This window comes from Dasypus novemcinctus, chromosome 3, assembly GCF_030445035.2.
Source record: "Dasypus novemcinctus isolate mDasNov1 chromosome 3, mDasNov1.1.hap2, whole genome shotgun sequence".
In the NCBI taxonomy this organism is placed as follows: domain Eukaryota; kingdom Metazoa; phylum Chordata; class Mammalia; order Cingulata; family Dasypodidae; genus Dasypus; species Dasypus novemcinctus.
The window spans coordinates 171,227,227-171,250,451 of NC_080675.1; the positions used below are offsets into that span (position 1 = coordinate 171,227,227).

Here is a 23,225-nt window from a genome sequence, read left to right on the forward strand (position 1 = left end):
GTAGCGTGACCAGATTGGCATTTTGGAAGGGCACACTGGCAGGAGACAGAAAAAATCAAAACAGAAGGCGGGAAGATGAGGAAGAGCTATCACATTCATCAGGAGAGAAATTACCAGGGTGCGAGCCAAGGCCCAGGCAGTTAAAAGGAAAAGGAAGATTGTACTGAGGTTATGTAAGACGTTGAAATAAGGAGACACAGGGTGAGAGCTAAAAGGGAACCCCATAGTATTTATACCTACTTTTCTATAGGCTTAAAATTAGTTCAAAATTAAAAGTTTAAATAATGGAAAGGAAAATATAACAGAAAAACCTAGTGGTTAATGGAATGGGCAGAGAGGTATGCTGGGGGGGTGGGCAGTGAAAATAAAACAAGTCCTCCTTTCTGCCTTAGATAACTGGATAGGTGATGATGCCATTGCTTGATGGCAGTCATGGGAGAATTTGGTTTCAGGGGTGTGCAAGTTGCAGAGTTCCATTTTGAACCTGCACAGATCTGAAGAGCTTGAAAGCTATCTTAGTGGAAAGATTGATACCTGAGAGGAGCTTGGGCTAAGGATAGGATCACACACATTGTTTTTACCTGGGTTCATGTCTCTGTGACCCTCAATAGAACGAACTTGAAGACAGAGACTGCCTTGATGTCCCTGGCATGTTTGTGGACATGGAGCAGCTACCCCACAAATGTTGGTTGGGTTGAGTTAGACTACCACCTTTGGGGGGCCAGATGCTGTCACATGGTCTGTGTTAGGGGTGTAGGTTATGAGTACCTAGGAGGCACCCAAAAACAGAGGTAAGAATTCATGGTGGATGATGATCATATACTGGAGCCCTTAGCTTAAATGGAAACTAAGGTGGCAGAATTGCTTACTAATTCAACAAAATTAACTGCATGAAGATTTGGTTGGGGGGATGAGAAGGCAGGTACTTAGAAGGATGAGATACGATTCTTTCCCTCAGAGAAACTGATCTCACTAGTGGAATAAAACCTACTCACAGGAAACAGTGGAGTAAAACAATAAAGGCAGGACTAGATGATGCACCAAAACAGGTGGGTAGGGATCAAGAGGCAGCCAGGTGTGGCTGGTGCTTACAAGAGGCTTCAAGGAGAGGCTGGTAGGGACAGGTAGCCAAGAGGACCCAGGAGGGAGAACAACCTGAACATTTTGGTGAATGGTGGAGGAACGCAGGGAGACCAAGCTCAGCATGGGCAGAGAAGCGCCCCGGAAGGGGTCTGAGCATGGATGAGCCTGTGGGTCAGTTCAGAGAGTCAAATATGAAAATCCAGTTCTTCTTTGGTTCTCTTGTCCACCTTACATTCTCACTTAATTTTCTGTTTCAGGTATCATTAGACTGTTTTATTATTATAAGGAAAGTCTTTTCCTAATCAAAGCCATCAATGAAGTGGTGAGTTCCTGTTCTTTTCATCTATGTCTGGGCCATAAGTTGGTATTACGTTAAGTCAACTTTTAATATGGAGGTAAAGAGAGCTATCCTAGATTAGAAAGAAATAGGGGGGAGGAGTGGGGTGAGGGGGGTGAGGGGTATATGGGGACCTCATATTTTTTAATGTAATATTAAAAAAATGAATAAAGACAAAAATAAATAAAATTAAAATGCAAAAAAAAACACCCAACAACGTAGGTCAGTGATTTGTTTGTATCAGTGATGGAGCTAGTCCAAGGCCATTGCAATGAGTGTGATGGTGATGGTGGTGGCGATGTTTGCTACAGCTTCTATCGGGTGATGGCTTCATCCACAGCTCAGTAAGTGATCCTCAGTGTAGACACTCTTAGTAAACCCAGAAAAATGAGGAAACTGGGCTTCAAGGTTAAATAACATATCTAAGTGGATACACTTGGCAAGTGGAAGAACCGGCATTCTATTCCAGGTCTTTGCAACTCCAGAGTTTGCACATGAAAATTGCCCCAGGGAACTGGTTTACTGTGCAGATTCCTACCCTCCAGATACTCTGGGATAGAACCCAGCTGAGGCTTTAACCAGTACCCAGAGGCCTCTGTTATTTTAAGCTTTTTGTCACCTGCTGCTAAATGTAATCCTTACTGGTACAGAAGGAATGTGAAACAAAATATATTTTAATTACACCCTTTAAAAAAAAAGAAAGAAAGAAATGGACAACTCCATGGTCAGAGAGCCTCCTCCTAAATATCTGATTAAAAGATCTCCCACCATCAGAGGGAGCATGCTGAATGCCATGGATATATTTACTCAAGCAGCAGCATATCTAATACCTACTTAAAAGCCTCTAAATTTTCCAGGCTATTTCACATCCTTGTTCTCTCTGCTTGGAATGCTCTCCTTCCCTCTCCACCTCCTCCATGTGTGCCTGTTAACTTTTTCCTGTCCTCCCAACACTAACTCAAACATCTCTTTCTCTGAGATGCTTTCCCTGACATCCCCAAGAGGAGTTGATTTCTCCCTCCTTTGTGCCATCACCATTTTGAACTTGATTTCCAGTACAGCATTTTCTCCACTCACACTCATTTGTTTGTGTGACTGCTTCTCTTGGACATAAGCTTCCCAGTGCCTCCTAAAAGCAAACAACAAAAAGCAAACAACAAGCAAACAAATGAAAAACCAACTCAGGGGAGCCGATATGGCTGAGAGCTGGCTTCCCATATATGAGGTCCCGGGTTAAATCCCTGGCCCCGGTACCTAAAAAACAAAAGTTAAGTGAAGAGTAAACTCAAATATTAAGGCTCTGACTTTGCCCTATACAAAGTGTGATGTGTGACAAAGTGTGAGGACTTCAGAGTGCAAAACGAAGCTTAAAACTTGTGAAAATGACTTTTAGTTTTAAAAAAAGAAAAAGTCCCATTAGCATTTGTTAGGCCATGACTTGTAATCATTTTTTACTGTATGCGTGGACTAGCTTAGAGTGAAATGCCAGCTATAGGTATGTGTATTGACTTCAGTGTATGACCCTTCATTGTTAAGCTATTAAAACTATTGAATTGCAGGGATGAATGCACAAATATGTGTTTATACCAAATACCATTGATTGTACACTTTGGATGAATTTATGCTTTATTAATATGTATCAATAGAATTGATTTGCTAAAAAAAACCCTGGATTTAACTGGCAGTCAGAAAAAAGGTTGTAGAGAAGTGTTGGTTATTTGTATTAAGTGGAATTTGTTGTGATGCTTCTGCGTTTATTCTATTGCCTCAACTGATATTTGAAGATAGCAAGATGGCACAGTTATGTAATTTAATCTTTTATCAGTAATAGAAATGATAGCTTTCTTAAGAAGGAGTTTATCATAATATGCTCCTTCTTGAGGGGCATGCACTTGTATAGTTGCATTCCTGTCTTTTCTGCCATCTTTTTTTTCCTATATACATCTGTTGCTCAGTCCTGGTTTCTTTTTTTTTTTTTACCCCTTCTCTTCGGACCATGATAAGCCCCAGAATAGTGATTGCAGAAGCTGGGTCCCTTAGAAGTTAAGATGAAGAGAGATTCCCATGGAGGAGGAGAAGTTTGCGTGTATATGATAGGGAGGTGTTCCTTAGGCTCACTTTAAACCATTTAATGTATGCGCCAAGTCACTATAATTTAATGTTGGTAGTCTAGCAAATTATAATTAACTTTAATTGTATGTTTAAAAGTCATCATATAGGGAAGGGGATGTGGCTCAAGTGATTAGGCTCCCATCTACCATATGGGAGGTCCAGGGTTCAATTCCCAGGGCCTCCTGGTGAAGGCAAGCTGGCCTGCAAAGTGAGCTGGCCCGAGCGGGAGCTGGCCCACACAGAGATGCTGATCCCACGCAAGAATGCTGGCCCATGCAGGAGTGCTATCCCATGCAGCAAGCTGCCCAAGCAGAGAGCTGGCACAGCAGGATGATGCAACAAAAAGAGACACAAAGGAGAGACAATAAGAGATGCAGCAAACCAGGGAACTGATGTGACACAAGAGTTTAAGCACTTCTCTCCCACTTTGGAAGATCCCAGGACCAGTCCCTAGTGCCACCTAAAGAGAAGACAAGCAAACACAGAAGAATGCACAGCAAATGGACACAGAGAACAGACAATGGGGTGTGTGTGTGTGTGGAATAAATAAATACATAAATCTTTTAAAAAAAACATAGAAGTCATCATATGTTTACATGCTTAAATCCATATAGCAGAATTTAAGCAATTCTTGAAATGTATGAATGTCTCCTTAGCAGACTGATTACAAAGCAAAAAATAATTAATTTGAGATAAATTCTAGACCTTAAAATAAGGACTAAAACCATTAACTTTCTTGTAAAGAACACAGGAAAATATCATTTGCACCTTTAGGACAGGCAGAGATTTCTTAAGACATGGAAAGCACTAGTCATAAAAGAAAAAATTGATATTGGCCTTCATAAGAAAAATTAGAAACTTTTTGTACCTCACACCACATACATTTTAAAAATGAGCTCAAAATAGTTCATGGACCTATATGTAAAACCTAAAACTATAAAACTTCTAGAAGAAAGCATAGGAGGAATTCTTTGTGACCTTAGGCTTAGGTAAAGATTCTTTAGCTATGACACCAAAAGCATTGTCTATCAAGGAAATAAACTGGACTTCATCAAAATTAAAAACTTTTATTCTAAAAAAGACACTTCAAAGAATAAAAAGACAAGGTATAGACCGGGAGAAAATATTTGCAAATTGTATTATCTGATAAAGGACTTATATCCAGAATATATAAAACTCAAAAATAAGAGAACAAACAATCCAATTTTTAAACTGGGTAAATAATTTTTTAAAAATATTTATTTCTTTTCCCCCTTCCCCTCCCCCTGCCCTGCTGTTTTTTGCTGTGTCCATTTGCTGTGTGATCTCCTTTATCTATTTCTCTTTTTGTCTTCTCTTCTCATTTTTTCTCCTCTGGGATTCACCAGGATTCAATCCCGGGGACCTCTGATGTGGAGAGAGGTCCTGGTTTCTGCTGCTTTTCACCTTGACTCTCCCCTTTGTCTCTCCCTTGTTGTGTCATCATCTTGCTGTGTGACTCACTTGCATGGTCACTGACTCACCACGTGATCACTCAGCTTGCCACGTGGGCCCTCAGCTCGCCATGCAGGCATGCTTTCTCTTTTTTTTTTCACCAGGAGGCCCCAGGGATCAAACCTGGGCCCTCCTGTAGGGTAGGCAGAAGCCCTATCACTTGAGCCACATCCATTTCCCAAAATGGGCAAAGAACTTGAAAAGACAATTCATGAAATAAGATACATGGGAAGCAAATAATATGCTCGACATCGTTAGTCATTAGGGAAATGCAAACTAAAACCACAATGATACAGACAAATGTGTTAGAATGCCTAAAATTAAAAAAGACCAACCAAACCAATTGTTGTGGAAGAACAACTGGAACTCTCATGTACTGCTGGTGGTAAAGGAAAACGGTTCAACCACTTCCATAGTTTCTTAAAAGGTTAAATGTGCACCTACCATGTGACCCACCCATTCCACCCCTCGGTACTTGTGCAATAAAAATTGAATGTCATTTGTATGTCCATACAAAGACTTCTACGCAACTGTTCATAGCAGCTTTATTTGTAATAACTAGAACCTGGAAACAACCCAAATGTCTGTCAGCAGGTAAATGGATGAGCAAGTTGTAGATACCCATACTGGAATACTGCTAATTAATAAAAACAAACTAATGAACTATTAATGAACACAACAGCATGGATAAATTTCAAGGTATGCTGAGGAAAAGAAGTCAGACAATGGAATGTTTGGTTCCATTTATATAAAATTCTAGAAAATGCAAACTCATCTAGTGACAGAAAACAGATGTATTGTTGCCTGAGGACAAGAGGAAGGAGAGCAGAAAGGAGGGGGAGGTTACTAAAGGGCATGAGAAAAGTTTTGGAGGTAATGAATATATTCATTGTCTTAAATGCCGTGGTGGTTTCCCCAGTGTAGACACATGTCAGGATTTCTCAGATGGTATGCTTTAAACCTGTGCAGTTTAGTACATGTTAATTTTACCTCGAGTAAAGCTGTTAAAAAATTTAAAACTTGTGCTCATCGAAAGATACTATTAAGAAAATGACAAGGTGAGCTACAGACTGGGAGAAAATATCTACAATAAATATATCTTTTGAAGTATTTTTATCCAGTAAACATGAAGAAATCCTCCAAATCAATAATAAAAAGACAAACCACCCAATAAAAAATAAGCAAGAGACAGGGACTGACATTTTAAAACAGACATGGATAGCCAAAAAAAAAAAAAAAAAAGGCCTAATATCATTAGTTAACAGAGAAATTCGAGTTAAAAATCACAATGAGATACCACTTTATGCCTATTAGAATGCTTCAAATGGAAAAGACCGTACCAAATATTGGCAAGGCCGTGCATTGCTGGAGGGAGTACAAAATGATACAACCCCTTTGGAAAACAATTTGGCAGTTTCTCATAAAGTTAAACCTATGACTTGTCAAATTCCAATCCTAGATATTTATCCAAGAGAAATGAAAACGTAAGTCCACAAAAAGATTTGTTGACGAATGTTCATGGCAGCCTTATTCATAATACTAAAAAACTGGAAACAGTTGGAGAAGAAGTAAAAATTTGTGGTATGTTAATGCAATGGAGTACTATTCAGCAATAAAACATAATAAACTACTGACAAAACAGTATGAAGGAAACTCAGAAAGCATTAGGTTGAGGAAAAGATGCTGTATTAGTCAGCCAAAGGGGTGCTGATGCAAAGTACCAGAACTCTGTTAGGTTTATAAAGGGTATTTATTTGGGGTAGAAGCTTACAGTTACGAGGCTGTTAAGCATAAGTTACTTCCCTCACCAAATTCTGTTGCCACGTGTTGATGCAAGATGGTAGGCAAGTCTGCAAGGGTTAGGCTTCTTCCTCTTTCCAAGGCTCCATGATCCCAGCTTCTTCCAATAGGCTGGGACAAGTCTCGTCTCTCTCCTGGAGCTCCTTTCTCTCCTGGCTCAGCAGCTCTGCTCTTTCCTCAAGGTCAGCTGTAAGCTGTCAGGCAAATAGCTTGTCTCTCTTCCCAGGCCTTCTGCCATTTCTAATGGAACCTTCTCTCCTTCCTCACATCTCTGCTTCTCTATGTGTTTTCTTCCCGGGGCTCCAATATCAAAACTCTTCTAACTTCTCTACCATGTCGTTTTCTCTGTGAATTACCACTCACCAAGGGGGCAGAGACTCAACATCCTACTGACATGGCCCAATCAAAGCCTTAATCATTATTTAATCAAGTAAAAGTGAAACCTCTGAATCTAATACAATCTAATAAGCAGATAAACAGACCAATTTACAAACATAATCCAGTATCTATTTTTTTTTAATCATCCCCCCAATACCTCCTAAAACAAAACAAAACAAACAAATGAAAAAAACAACTCTCATTGGGGATGTAGCTCAGTGATTGAGTGCCTGCTTCCCATGTAGGCAATCCTTGGTACCTCCTAAAATATATATATATATATATATTCCACAGGACAGATGACCTGGTTTCTTCAACACATAAGTGGCAAATGGCACAAGGAAAAAAAAAAAGTAGAGGAACTCTGATAAATTCAAAGAAACTTAAGAGGTTCATTACCTAAATACAATGCGTGGACTTCATTTGGATCCTGATTTGAACAATCCAATTATGAAACAATTGAGGAAATTTTAAAACAGATTGGGTATTAGGTGGTGTTAAGGAATTGTTATTCTTTTAGTCTCTTTTAGACTCAATTAATGAGTCTGAGAGGTGATATATTTGTCTTATGCTGGTAATTGTGAGAGTCAAGTAATAGAGACATGGGGGTTCATCTGTTTTCTCCATCTTTGTGTGTGATTGAAAATCTCCGTAACAAGAAGTTGGTACTAAAATATATAAATAAAAAAAGGTAAAAACTAGTTGTTTCCCTTAAAGGAGCTTACTAACCTACCTGGTTATTTTGCTAGTCTTAAAGCTCCATAAAGATACTGCACAACCATACATACTGAGTACACCTGGTCCAGAATTTGAGTGCTTTTCATTCTAGGGTTATATTCAGTTTCTCCTGTAGTCTGGATAGAGCCTTTTATTCAGCAACCCACCAGAGTTTTCAGTGCCAAGTAGAACGTATTTCAACTCTGTTAAATAACTGAGGACTTCATAGCTCTGTGGGGTTTGCAGAACTGACCAGGAGATCAGACTGTGTGAAATCACCACTCCCTGGGAGTATTTAGGTAACCAAGAAGTAAGTCCCAAAACCTTTAGACGGAAAAGCAAGCTCCGCTCCTGTACATTTCATCCTCTCCAATTCCAAGCTGGGAAGTGTGAGGCCATTTGAGGCATCTTTTCACGTCCTGAGCTTTGAAGGGATTTGTGTTCCCTGGTGCGAACCACAGAGAGCCTGAAGCACGTCCTCCCCGGCACGAGGCTGAGCTTACTCCAGCAGCCTCTCTCTTCTTTCCAGGAGGATGCCAGCAAGCAAACCACCTGTGTGAAGATGGCGGTCTCTCTAGGAGGGGACTTCGCAGCCTTCCTCCTACAAGGCAAGACTGACCGCAGGCTGTCGTGAGGCTTCAGATTTGCAGCCTCTTCCAGACGATTACTTATTTAAGGAAACCGGTCGCCAGGACCCCATACCGCGCGAGAGCAACCTTTCCCCATGCTGGCACGTGTTCAGTGTAGAAGCTGAGCACGTTCCCGTGCCAGGCTAGCGTCCCACAGCCATTCCGCGGATTGAAATCTCAAGCAGAGGTCAGAAGACTTCTCTTGGGGCACTTTCTCAATTCTAACTTTTCCTGAGCCACTGCCTGTCGTGGTTACTGATTCTATATACGCCCCCTTCCTCCTCAGACATGCATGACTGTCTGTCAGACATTTGGAGCAGACAGTATGGGGACCGAGCAGGGCAGGCAATTTGGTGAAAAACTGTTTTGCATCCGTTTTAGGAATGTGCAGAGCCGGTTTTCCTTGAGACGGCATGGCCTGAGTGGAGCAGCTCTGCCCCTGCCCTGCCGCTGCCCATGGGAAAGGCATTTGGCAAGTGATGACTTGCAACTTGTCAAGGTTGCTGTTCCAGGGCGCCTGGGGCAGAGGTGACTGGTTTCTGTGCCAGTGGTTCTGAGAAGACAGGCCTTTGCTCAGAGGAAACTTGTCGCCTGCTTGTAGTTACTCAATAGCTCCTTGGTTTCCCAACACAGGAGCCGGAGATGTTTGGCTGGATGTGTATAAATTGCCCAAGGACACTTGGCTCAAGGAAGTGGAGTACCCCCAACTCACTGCAAATCCCAAGAAAAAAGTCAGACAGCTGCAACTGGTAGGAAACGTCTGTTTTCACCCTATGTTTCTCCCTCCCCTTGACCACATCTAGCCTAAATTCTCAGAATTTCAAGATGACTGAGGCCTCTTAGAGGCTGTAGGAGAGAAGGAAGCAGGAACACTGGCCCCTGTCTCCCAAATTGATTTGCTTTGGTTAAAATAAGAGATGTCTTCATCAGTGGCAACCTCAGTATCTCTCTCATCTGTGAATTGCCTGTCTACTTAATCCACTCCAGGCATTTTCTGGAAGGAGGGTCTTTTGTCCTGACTCCTGCCTCTGTTGATTTTTTTCCCTCCTGGTCTGCAATAATCCTTCCACGCCTTGTATTACACTAATTTCCAAGACTATGGCAGAAAGGTAGAAAGAGGTTGTTCTCAAAACTCAAGAATATATATAATCTTTTTTTTTTAAGCTTGTTTTCCCCCTCACCCTGAGATGCCTGCCTCATCTGTTTGCTTGCTATTTGCACTCATTGTCTGTTCCTTGTCTGCTTATTGTCTGTTTGGTGTTTCTTTAGGAGGCACCAGGAATCAAACGTGGAACCTCCCATGTGGGAGACTGATGCTCAAGGCTTGATCCACACCCACTTCTGCTCATTTGTTTCTGTTCATTATCTGTTCCATGTTTACTCATTGTTTTGTTTTGTGGGGGTTTTTTGCTCATTGTTTATACTCATCTCCTCATTGTGTTTTTTGCTTGTCTGCTCTTTATTTGTTTTCTTTAGGAGGCACCAGGACCTCTCTTTTGGAAGGCAGGTGCTCAACTGCTTGAGCCACAGCCACTCCCCCATAGTCTTTTTTTTTTTTATTTTTTAATTTTATTTTTATCTTTTTTTTAAACATACATAGATCACACAAAACATATAGTCTTTATATGTGTTTTATATGTGATGCTTCGGCCTTGTATACTGTGTCTTTAACATATAGTTCCTCCATAAATATTAAGACTTAATTTGTTCATCTATTCAATGTGCTTTTATTAATTTTTCTAACTGCCAACGACTAATATGAGTTGAGAACCCCTTTAAAACACGTGGTGCCAGGAGGCAGACGTGGCTCAAGTAATTGAGTTCCTGCCTACCACGTGGGAGGTCCCAAGTTTAGATCCCAGTGCCTGCTGGAGAAGACATGCAAAACAACAAGCTGGTGCAACAGGCTGGCAAGGTGATGCAACAAGATGATGCAACAAGGAGATACAAAGAGGAAACATTATGAGAGAGACAACAAAGCAGGGAATGGAGGTGGTTCAATTGATTGAGCATCACTATCCCACATGGAAGGTCCTGGGTTCGGTTCCCAGTGCCTCCTAAAGAAAAGCCGAGCAGACACAGAGAGCAGATAGCGAGTGCAAACAATGGGGGTGGGGGATAAATAAAAAATTTTAAAAAATACATATGGTGCTAAGAAATCAGTGAAAAAAAAGAAAAAGAGAGAAATCAGTGAAATTATTAATGTTATTAACGTAAGAGACTGAGATGGAGGCTCACATTCACTGCTGTGCTCATTGAGGGGCTTCGAGTGAATCCCTTTGCTCCCCAGGAAATACCCTCCTCGTGGCGTATGGTCCTGTCTCCTTGGGATACAGTGTATTCAGTTTTCAAAATTCACTTTTCATGTTGTTTCACTTCTCCTATACTACATTGTTCGTTATCCTTTTGTGTATGAAAGTCCTTCTTTCTTAACTAGATACAGGTTTTTGGATTGTTAAAACCATGAATTCTGTTGCCTATTATCAGCCAACCCTGTAGTATCATATTCAGTATGCAAAAGATATGTATTTTTTGACAGATTGATGTATTATCCAAGCTGGAAAAACATTTTAAGATGGGGGTAACTTCTCACAACAATCCACTCAGTTTTCATACACTGAGAAATAGTCAACCAATGTTAATAACAGTGTTAGTTTTTTTGTTAATATAAATTATATTTAGAGTTATTGCAACGTCACTGATATATTTGGCCATCAGAAATATTCAATTTAACTATTTCTTGTTCTTGTTTCCCCAACCATATTTTAAGCTCCTAAAGAATAGGCGTCATGGGTTAAAATTCTGCAGGCCATTGGACCAACTAAATTTGGTCTTGACATCTAGGGGACAAATTCACTTCTCACAAGAATCGTTGGGAGAAGAGAGGAATCTCAGAAGACTAAAGGGGGAGGGAGGCACATACAGCAAACCTGTTGTGAATTAATTTCTCGATTTTTTCCTCAGAACCCGACTGATTCTGTCACTCCAGATAATTTAGAAACGGTAAGACACTTTAAAGAAAATCACCAGAGAAAGATAAATTGCATTTAGAGATTTCCATTTTGACTTAAAGTTTTCTTTAAATATCATATATACTTGTAACTCCACCAGGGCACTGTTTTCAGATTAACTGTGACTAAATCTTGTGCCTCATGTCCTCTGCTCTTGAAGATAATTGACCCAAAACATTTGTCCACAGGTAGGTTTACTTGGAGTTAAGGAGACTTAAATTTCAGGGCCTTTCATTCTGTGGGCCCCTGGGAGGGTCCTAACAATGTGCTCACAGGGTCATGTATTTTTGTAAAATTGGCAAAAGTAAGATACTTCACCCACAAGCACTTGAGATCATTGTGGGTTTGCATTCTAATTTCCCCTCTTGTGGTACTGGCGTGGCCGTGGGCATATTGGATTCATAATTTTGTGTGCTTTTTCCTAAAGTGGGCCCTCAAATTGTCTATATCTGAGGCATCATAAAACCTGGGCATACTCCTGCCAAAATAACAGCCCTCCCCCAGGGCGGGTGACGTGGGGGCACCTCCCGTAGGGACACCTCAGAGGATGGTGCTCTCTCCCGCAGGGGTGGGTCTGGAGCGCAGTGGTGAGCTTCCAAAATGGAAGTTGCTCTCAGAGCCCCTTTTCTCCTTTTTAAATCACATTTTTAAATGTTTTGAATTGTACAAGTAATATGTAAATAGATCACTGTGGGAAAATTCAGTCAATTCCATAAGACAGCCCTCTCCAGATATAATCACCATGATTAGTTTGATGTGTTTTCTAGATCTTTAGCTTATATTTATATTCTTATATTCCTTTAACTTTGAAAAATATAGTTTTGTGGGAAACTTTTTCTATGTTAAGTGGCATCATATTCCATATTTTTTTCCTGCAAACTTGCTTTTTTTTAACTCATCAATTTGTCAGCAATTTTCTATGTTGGACAGACCTACCTCATTCTTTCAACTATCTGTATTATGGATGTTTTGTAGTTTATTTAGCTATTAGTCTTTTGATGATATTGAGGTTGTTCCCAATTTGGGGCTTTTATGAGATACAATAAAAATCTTTGTATATTCTTTGTATATCTGAATATTTCTCAAGGATATAGATATTTTTTGTTTTAATATGGATACCACCAAACTGTCCCCCAGAAATGGTGTGAAAATTTACGTTTAATTAACCTATCTTCATAGCCTCACTGACCTTGATGTTATTAATTTTTTTTTTTGCAAACTGATGGGACCAAGTGACATCTCATTTTAATTTTCACCAATCTCTTCATATTTTTATTGACCAATGAAATTTTCTCTTCTGTAATTCTGTGACTTGCCCGTATGTGTATCCTTTGCCCATTAAATATTTACTTCTAATATGTTGTTTCCTTTTAGTTTATTTATGTGGGGTTTTTGTCATAAAGAACTTAAAAATTTTTATATAGTCAACAGTTCCAGCCTTTTCTTAATGGTCATTGCACTTAAGAAGGCTTTCCCAATCTCAAGGTTATAAATAAGTTATTCTCTGTTTTCTTCTAATACTTTCATAGTTTTGTTTCTGATATTTTATTCTTTATTTCATATGGGAGATTCTTTTGTGACTGGAGTGAGATAGAGATCTCTGTTTTTCACTTGAGCCACATCTGCTTCCCAAGAGATCACTGTTTTTATTTTCTTTCAAATAACCAGGTTGTCCTACAGATATTTTTGAATAATTCACCCTTTCCCAGCTGATTCGGAATGTCACCTTTATTGTTCATATATATATGTATTTATATTCTCTGTCCTGCTTTGTTAAAATACTTGTCTGTTTCTGTACCAATGCCATATGGACTTTGCAGCAAACTGCTGGGGTTCTAATCCTGTCTATGCTGCCTGCAGCTGGGTGACCTTATCTGAGGTTTTCTGGTCTGTTTTCCCTGCTTCTGTTGTTCTAGCTGTTCTTCTTTGGGGAAGATCTCATCAACTCTGCCTCCCAGCTCTTTTACTGAGGTTTTCATTTTTGCTCTCATATTTTAATTTCCAAGAGCCCTTTTTCAGTCTCTAACATTTGCCCTCCTCCCACTATTTTTTTCCTCACTATTTTCATTTCATGACTGCATTATGGTTTCTCTGAAGATATTTCTCTTAATTTGTGATATTTCTTCTCTAGGTATATTCTCCTTTTCCCCCATTTCCATTTTTCTTTTTCTGCTAATTGTTTTGGTGTCTGTCTTTCAGATGAGATGCTTTTCTCACTTGTCTGGTGATACTTGGTTTTCTACTCATATTGGAAAGTGGGGGCTGCTGAAAAGCTGACAGGAAGTTTTTTGTTGTTATTGCTTTTAAGATTTATTTTTTATTTTTTAAAATTTATTTCTCTCCCCTTCCCCCCATTCCCTCCCCACCCCCAGTTGTCTGCTCTCTGTGTCCATTCGCTGTGTGTTCTTCTGTAACCGCTTCTATCCTTATCAGGGGCACAGGAATCTGTGTTTCTTTTTGTTGCATCATCTTGTGTCAGCTCTCTGTGTGGGTGGCGCCATTCCTGGGCAGGCTGCACTTTCTTTCGCGCTGGGCGGCTCTCTTTACGGGGTGCACTCCTTGCATGTGGGGCTCCCCTATGCGCGGGACATCCCTGGGTGGCACGGCACTCCTTGAGCGCGTCAGCACTGCGCATGGGCCAGCTCCACACGGGTCAAGGAGGCCCGGGGTTTGAACCGCGAACCTCCCGTGTGGTAGGTGGATGCTCTATCCATTGGGCCAAGTCCTCTTCCCTGATTGGAAGTTTTGTGGGCATGTTTTGGATGAGAAATCTTATCTCTATTCTTCAGTAGGTATTTTTTTTTCTCTCTTTGTTTTTAAGATTTATTTATTTCTCCCCAACTCCCCTCTCATTTTTTTGCACTCACTGTCTGCTCTCTGTTTATCTTCTTTTTTAGGAGGCACCAGCAATTGAACCTGGAACCTCCCATGTGGAAGGGAGGCACCCAATCACTTGTGCCACCTCCATTCCCTGCTTGTTGTGTCTCTCATTGTGTTTCCTCTCATTGTATCTCTTCATTGCATCAGCTCGCTGGGCCAGCCTGTTGAGTTAGCTTACTGTCTTGCTTGTCTTCTTTAGGAAGCACTGGGAACCGAACCTGGTGTCTCCCATGTGGTAGGCAGGTGCCCAACTGCTTAAGCCACATCTGCTTCCTTCTGCCTCCTTTTAAGATTTTCTCTTTATCACTGCTTTTAAGTTATTTGATAAGTCCAGCTTTCTTGTGCTTGAGGTTTGTTTTGATTTTTGAATCTGTACATTTATACATTTCATCACAGTTGGAAATTTTTCAGCCATTATTTCTCCAAATGTTCTTTCTGCCTCTTCCTCTCACTCTCCTCTCCTTTGGTGACTCCAGTTATAGTCTGCCAACAACTAAATATATCATATATAAATATATAGGTATATTAGTCCACTTGAAGTTGTCCCATGGATAACTCATTCTTTGTTCTTATCTTTTTCCATCTTTTTCTGTCTCTGCTTATTTTGGATAGTTTCTATTACTATGTCTTCAAGTTTGTGAATCTTTTCTTCAGCAGTTAATCCTATTCTGTATATTTTCATCTCGGTTCTATTTGGGTCTTTTAAACAATCTTTCGTGTCTTTCATTCACATGCTAATATTGTCTTCTATCCTTTTTTTTTCCTGTGTCTTTTTGCTGCATCTTGTTTCTTTGTCCGCTTCTGTTGTCGTCAGCGGCACGGGAAGTGTGGGTGGCGCCATTCCTGGGCAGGCTGCTCCCTCCTTCGCGCTGGGCGGCTCTCCTTATGGGTGCACTCCTTGCGCGTGGGGCTCCCCTACGCGGGGGACACCCCTGCGTGGCAGGGCACTCCTTGCGCGCATCAGCACTGCGCATGGGCCAGCTCCACACGGGTCAAGGAGGCCCGGGGCTTGAACTGCGGACCTCCCATGTGGTAGACGGACGCCCTAACCACTGGGCCAAAGTCCGTTTCCCTGTCTTCTATCCTTGATCACATGGAATACAGATATAGTAACTGCTTTAGTGTCCTTGTCTACTAATTCTATCATCTCTATCAGTTCTGGGTCACCTTTTTTTTTTTTTCTATATTTTAAAAAAAGTTTTAAATGACATAAAACTTACATAGAAAATAGAGGGGAGTCCCATATACTGCACCCCGTCCCCCTCTCACATTTCCCCCATTAACAACGTCCTTCATTAGTGTGGTGCATTTGTTACAATTGATGAACAAATATTGAAGCATTGCTGCTAACCGTGGTCTGTGGTTTCCATCATGATTTACCCTTTGCATCACACAATTTTATAGGTTTCGAAAAAATGTATAATGGCCTGTATCCATCATTGCAATATTATGCAGAACAATTCCAATGCACCCCAAAATGCCCATGTCCTACCTAGTCCTTTCCCTCTCCCTCCCCTAGAACCTCTGGTGACCCCTGTCTTAATATCAGTGTTACAAGTTCTTCCATTACTAGAATAATGGTAAGTCTACTTTGTTCCATTGTTGCATTCTCCCCTTATGTTTGTTCATTCCTCAATCTTGAGGATTTGGGGATGGTGATTGAATACTTGGTCACTTTTGAGTGATTGATTTTTCTCCTGATTATATGGGTCATTGTTGTCTGCTTTTTTGCACCTGCTAATTTCTCATTGGCTGCCAGATACGGTGAATTTTACCTTGTTGAATACTGGCTATTATTGTATTTTAAAATATATATTCTTGAGCCTTGCTCTGGGATGCAATTAGTTTACTTGGAAATAGTCTGATCCTTCCAAAGCTTGCCTTTAAGCTATGTTAGGTGGGACCAAAGCAACCTGTCATCATTTGGCCTCACTACTAAGACCATGCCCTTATGGTACTCTACCCAATGCCCCAGGTATTAGGAGGTTTTTTACACTCTGGCTAGTGCAAAGAGGAACTATTCTTAGCTCTGTGATCTTTGGGGATCATCAGGTGACTCTTCCTGTGGCCTCGGATAGTTTCCACATATGCATGTGCTGATCACACCTGAAGACTAGAGGGGACCTTCCGCAGAGCTCCAGCATCTCCCCCACCCCCCACCCCGTTCATCTCTCTATAATCTGGTACTCTGCCCAGCAAACACTAGCTCCCCAAAACTCCATCTCCTCAACTCAGGGAGCCTGCTGGGCTCCACTGCAGAGCTCGCCTTGTTTCCTCTGTCTCAAGGATCACTGTCCTGCATGGCCTATTCTGGTGTCTGAAAACCATTGCTTCGGATGTTTTGTCCATTTTCTTAGTTGTTTAACAAGTAAAATTTACTGTTAAACCTAAATAAAGGTAATTGTTAAAGCACGCACAATCTGGAATTAAAATCCCAGATGAAAGCTAGGGCATGAAAGGAAGGGGAGAGAAATAAGAGTGTGAAACGATTCTCGTTTTGTTGAGGAGAACACAGATAGTAGTTAACACTAGATGATAATTGGGGGCGGGGGCTACTTAAAAACTTCTGATTCTGGCCATTTACCACCCCACCCAAGCCAGCTAAAATGAGAGTTTAATAATTCCCAGTTACTAATCATTTTACCCCATTCTAGCCTCTCTAAGTGGGGGCTGTAGCTCACAGGACAGGCCCTACATTCAGGGTCCTGAGAAACTCTGATTTACTTGCAGGATGTGTGCACTTGTTTTAAAGGAGATGTTAAGTTGAGTCTTCCAGTTTACATAATGAAGATCAAGCCACCTAAACCAGTTACAGGTCAGTATGATTCAGCTAAAGCTCTTCTTCCTTTGCACTTGTTTTTTCAGTTTTTTTCCTTCTTTACCTTCCTCCACAGTTCCCATATTTTCTTTTTCTTAGCAGCAATACCTAAATTGCAATCATGATTCAAAAGAAGTAATTTTAAAAACCTCATAAGCTCTGGGACCTACAAACAAAAAAATGTAAATGCTAGAAGGCTGCAGCTAACTAACATGATTGGAAAGTCAGGAAAGAGACCATTTTCCTGAGGGCTGCTTAGGGTTCATTTGTTCCTGCATTCAGGTGTTAAATTTATTCATCAGCATTTAATGAGTGTCAGTAATGCACCAAGCAGAAACACGAGGTAGACTTAGCTACTGCACTCTAGAAGCTGTTGGTCTAGCAAAGGAGACCAGGAGAAAATCACCTTAAAGGGCACAATAAGTGCAGCGCTGGGAACATCCAGATCATGAAAAGACAGAGAAAGGAGTGAATACTTCTGCCCAGAGAAGAGGAAAGACTTTATCAAGGTTTGAAGAATAAGTGGGAGTAGGTCAAGAGGAACAGAGGGACGTCCATTGTAGGTAGAAGACAGAGTACTCACAAACGATCCCAAAGATAAATGGACCAGGAAGTTCACTGCAGCATTGCTGATAGAGGCAGAAGATTAGTTCGAGAAAATATGGTACACTCATCGCCAGTTCACTGTTGTAAAACAGCATGGTGGTGGGACTTGCTCTACTGAGATTTATTATAAAGCTACCGTACTCAATGCAAGGTAGAAAAAGAAGTCAACAACACAGGGGAGAAGGGCCAAAAGCAGCCCTAGGCATGAGTGGACAGTTGCTACACGACAGAGGTAGCTCTGCAGAGCAGTGAAGAAAGGATGGTCCTTTCATTAAATGGTGCTGCTTGTCAATACGGGGCGGGGGAGGGGGAATGAAACTTGACCCCCACCTCACACCATACACAAAAATGAATTCTGGATGGATTGTAGAAGTAAATATGAAAGGCAAAACAATGAAACTTTCAGAAAATAATATAAGGCAGCATCTTTTGACCTCGGGGTAGGAAAAGACTTTTTAAACAAGAAAAAGTACTTACGGTAAAAGAAAATTTGGGTAAATTTGACTGCATTAAAATTAAGCCCTTCTAATCATCCTTATCTGCTCCATTCCCACTGTGCAATGGCTCATCCTTGAGGGGGAAATACGCTGTCCTCGCACGTGGGCACCTTGCTCAGTAGATCGGGATGGAGACACGGCTTTATGACCTGTAAATCCTTGCAAAACTTGTAAGGGGGAAACTCTAACAAAAATCATTAAGAGCAGGAAGGGTCAAACCAGGAATAGGAGAAGATATTTGCAGTGAAGAGGGGCTGGGGTGGTCCTCGGCTGAGTTTGTTTGCTCAGTGCAGCAGAATAAACAGACCCACCAGGCTAGGCTAGGAAGGAAAGGTGGCTTTATTTGCTGGTGGGAGACCAGAGACGTACAATCTCAAATCAGCCTCCCCAGGAGGAGTTTTTCCTCACAGCTTTTATACCGGTTGAAACAAGAAAGTTAATCATTAAGATGACATTTCCAAGAAAGGTCCAGAAAAATTACTTTTTTGCTTCATCAGTTAACCTTAAAATATGCAAGGTACCTGGGTTTGGGTAATCTTGGGGTGATGAGAATTAGAGGGGGTAGTACAGTTTCGAAGGTACAGATAATGCTGGATGTGAAGATACAGCTAACAAGTGAGGGAATGTATAGTTAAACATTTTTGGTGGAGCTAAATCTGTTAAATCTGTACCTCTGCATGCCTCTGACGTGAACAAGAGTTACACTAAATTTTTTCTAGCTTTATAAGGTATAACACAAGGCCTTAGTATTTAAACTGCACTGGGTTTTTCTAGTACTAAAGCAGAATCTGTACCATTTACTAGGCTCAATATTCAGAATATAAAGAATTCCTACAAATTATTAAGAGAAAGACAGATAATTCAGTACAAAAACAGGCAAGAGTATTGAAGAGGCCATTTACAATATAGAATATGCAAATGGCCAATAAGCATGAGTATATCATTAGTCATCTGGGAAATACAAATTCAAACCACAGCGAGGGAGCAGATGTGGGTCACACAGTTGAGTGCCTGCTTCCCACATGGGAGGTCATGGGTTTGGTTCCCAGTGCTTCCTTAAAAAAAAAAAAAAACAAGTAAAACAAACAAAAGATCCAACGAGGGGAGTTGATATGGCTCAGTGGTTGAGCACCAGCTTAAAAAAACACCCACCATTAGACAGCCCTACAAGAGCAAGTGTTGGTGAGGATGTGGAACAATTGATACAGCCACTTTGGGAAGCAGTTTGGTGTTATCTAGTAAAGTTGAAGATAGTTTATATCCTATAACCCAGCGGTTACACTCCTAGGTTGGGCTTCCAATCATTCCAATTTGCCTGGGACTGCCAGGTTTTTTCCTGGGACGTGGTACTTTCAGTGCTAAAAAAAAAGGGAAGTCCTGAGCAGAACAGGATGAGTTCATGTCCCTACTTCCAGGTATCCACCGGATAGGTTTGCAAGCACTTGTGAACCAGGAGGCACGTGTGAGAATGGAAAGAGTGCCATTTTTTTAATAACCCCAAATGATAAAACAACCTGTGTCCATCAACAGTAGAACATTAATTATAGCATACTCATTCAATGGAAGACTGTAACACAGTGAAAATAAACAGACTACAGCTATACACAACAAAATGGAGATGTCTCACAGACATAATGTCAAATAATATTATAAATTAATTCCATACAGTTCTACTAATACACCGTTCAAAATCAGGCAAAATGAAGCTATAATTGCAGATGCATATTTAGATGGTTAAAGTGTAAATGAATGCAACGAAGTGGTTACCATAAGTTAGGAGAGTGGTTACCTTTAGAGTGGAAAGAGGGGCTGGTGATTGGAAAGGGGCCTTCTGGAAGCTTCTAGGGAGCTGGCAGCGTTCTACTCCTTGACCTGAGTCGGGGATACCAGATGTTTGCTCCGTAATAGTTTACCAAGATCAACATTGTTTTGCACTTCTCTGAATGTGTGTTACATTTCACAATAAGAAAAGGGTTTAATAAATAAAAGTAAACAGTGAGGATGAGCTATAGTAACAATATGACGTGATCTCCAAGCTATTTTAAATGAAACAGGAAGCAGTATAAAGTATAACAGCAATTCCTAAGCTGCACCATAATCACTTAAAGGACTGGTTAAAACCCAGGTTGCTGGGCCCCACCCACAGGATTTCTGTTTCAGTAGGTCTGGGCTGCCTGAGAATACGCTTTTCTAGCAAGTTCCCAGATAACACCGGCACCACTGATCTGGAACCACACTGTAGGAAACTACTAGTGCTACAATTTGTTTATAAAGTATGTGATAAAGTTTGTTCTTTAAAAAGGGAGAGGGGACTCTCCCTCTAGAAAGTTTTGCACGAAACTGAGATCAGTGGTTGCCTCTGGGGAGGGGGCCTGGAGGACTGTGGAACCTCCTGGTCACCTTCCACAGAGAGCAGAGTTCTGATGCTTGGGGGATAACCCAGAAAACAAGTCACCCAGTTTTACTGTGGACTTAGGAACATGAAAGAGAAAGAAACGAAAGCTTACTGGGAACGGGCTGAGCCACGAGAACAGGGATTGGCAGAGGGATGCCAGAAGCGTAGCAGGGACTGGGGAGGCCTGGTGGCGTGGGTCTGCAGCGGTGGCTGCGTAGCAGTGGTACACGTGTGTCTTGCTTTGCTGGGGAGTCAGCGACAGTAACCTAAGGTCCCTAGGTCCCTAGGGCATCGTGAACCTTTCCTTGGCCTCCTTTGCAGAGATTCCGCAGTCAGAAGCAGAGGAAATGACTGCGGGAGGGAGACGTGGAGGTGGGAGGAGGGAGAGCAGCCCCTCTTCGCGTGGGCCGGGGGAGAGGGCAGCGTAGGGGAAAGGCAGGAGAAGACTGGGGTCTCAGACACACGCTGCGCAGGGCTGGGTTCTGCAGGAAGCTGGGAGGCCTGAAAGGAGGAGGAAACCGGGAAGGGGGGCTGCAGGGGTATGACTAATTCTGGGATATTTTCAACGCAGGCACCACCTTTAAAAGCCCCCTGGAAGTCTTCGCCAAGGTAGAGGACTGCTGTGGGCTGGGCTCCGGGCAGAACCACTTCATCAAGGACAGTCAGTGGGAGCAGCACGAGGCCATCTTCAACGCCTCCTACAAGAAGTACCTGGATGGGGAGTGGGAGGAGGAGCCGCTCAGGTGAGCGGGGCCAGGGAGGCGCAGCGAGCGCCGGGGGCCCAGAGCTGCGCCTCTCCTGGCTCCCGCGGGAATCAACCAAGGCCCTGAATTCATCCAACATCCGAAAGCGCTTTCTGCTTGGGGAATTTTTTTTCCAGGGTAGTCCAGCAAATCTTTTGAAAAATTGTATGGCAACTGTTTAAACACAGCTAAAACAAAAGCTCCCATCATGAATTTAAAAGAAGGAATCCATATCTAGAAATTAGATATAGAGGGTATTTTAGGTTTATTTATATCATCTCTTTTTTAAAAATACTTTAATTTGGAAAACACAGAAATTCCTAAGGACAGAAGTAAAACTCAGTCACCTCGTAGCACAACATTGTGACTGTAATTGACTGCCATTGAATTAGATATCTGAATGGCATTAAAGGGGGAGTTTTAGGTTCTATCTATGTTATTAAACAAACAAAACTCAGCCACCACTCTTGGCAGTTTTCTCCAAGTAATGTAAATGTGTGTGGTTCTTATTGTCTACTACTTTCTAGTCTCGCTCAGCAGGGAGGCTCATTAATCCCGGGCTATAATGACCTGAGGACCTGAGCCCAAGCCTGAGGAGTACCTCTGGTGGAGCTGGTTTTAGAACCGGCCCTTCTCACAGCTGCTCTGGGTCTCGGGAAATCTCTCGTTTTCATGTGGGCAGGGAAACCCCTCATCTTGCTGTCCACAAGCCCTCGAATTTTCCCACTTCGGGACTCAAACAGGCTGAACCCCAGCAGCCACCCCCCGTTACCTGACCTGGCGCCCTCACCAGGCTCAGGGGTGTCCCAGGGCAGCTTCCACCGGCTAGTGAGATGGGGGGATTGGGCAAGCCAGGGGTTAGACTGCAGCTAATTGTCCCTGGTGGGAGTATATCCACCGTGGAAATCTGTAAACTGTACAAATCAAGGGTAGGGTTTTGGGGTGTTTTTTGTTTTGTTTTGCTTTCCTCGAGAGCCAGTTGACCGGCGCGCCCCCTGGTTATATTGCCCCAGGATAAGAGAGTCTGGATGTACGTCCTCCACAGCTGGTCTTGAAGGGGTCTTGCCCAGGCCTCTCCAAAGGGAACCGCCTCTGCCCTGTGCCTCTCCTGGCTCGGGAGTCCACGTGGATGGTGACTCCCTCAGCTCGGCCCACCCTGCCCTCTCCTAGGTCTGAGGTCCATGGTCCACGCGGCCCACCAGGACCAGCATATAAAATGCGATTTGCCTCGCCACCCTGAGCCCATGGGAAGGGCCGTCCTGACTCTCCATGACTGCCCTCCTTGCCAGGACTCTGGCAGCTGCTCTCCTTGTCAAGCAGACCCCCACATCTCTGATCAGTGCCCCTTTCCTTCCCAGCACAGCTACGTTCCACTTCCTCCTTCCTAGCAGTGTCATTCCAATGCCAGCCGAGGCCAGGGGCCCCTCAGGTACGTGACCGTGACGCAGGAGGTTCTCCTGGGGACTTGGAAAGCCCTCAGCATGCCTTCCAGGAGAAGGTCCCATGGCACCCATGAAGCCCAGGGTTCCCTTATTTTTCTGTGTGGCCCGAGCCCTGGCTCCCTGGCACCGTCTTGAGGGAGTGGCTGCCACACAGGAGAGCAGGAGCACATGTCTCCTCAAGCTGCTGCTTCTGAAGGGAATTCTGTTTGTAGAAAGCAGAGTTTGAAACACTGACAGCCAAGTGACATGAATTACCTAGAAGATATAAAAGCACCAAGTGGCAGCGGTGACCATCCTCCTTACC

The 23,225-nt window shown here is 42.3% G+C and overlaps 1 protein-coding gene across 5 annotated transcripts in view; it reads left to right on the forward strand.

Annotated features, from left to right (window-relative positions):
* WDR93 (WD repeat domain 93) overlaps nucleotides 1–23,225 on the forward strand; it is a 50,640-nt gene that overhangs the window by 11,932 nt on the left and 15,483 nt on the right. For all 5 annotated transcript variants that reach the window (XM_058294685.1, XM_058294687.2, XM_071214370.1 and 2 more), the window contains exons 4-10: nucleotides 1,341–1,405; nucleotides 8,430–8,508; nucleotides 9,163–9,278; nucleotides 11,494–11,532; nucleotides 17,151–17,235; nucleotides 21,308–21,479; nucleotides 22,838–22,908. In XM_058294685.1, coding sequence (XP_058150668.1) covers nucleotides 1,341–1,405; nucleotides 8,430–8,508; nucleotides 9,163–9,278; nucleotides 11,494–11,532; nucleotides 17,151–17,235; nucleotides 21,308–21,479; nucleotides 22,838–22,908 — 627 coding nt within the window. The remainder of the gene's footprint in view (nucleotides 1–1,340; nucleotides 1,406–8,429; nucleotides 8,509–9,162; nucleotides 9,279–11,493; nucleotides 11,533–17,150; nucleotides 17,236–21,307; nucleotides 21,480–22,837; nucleotides 22,909–23,225) is intronic.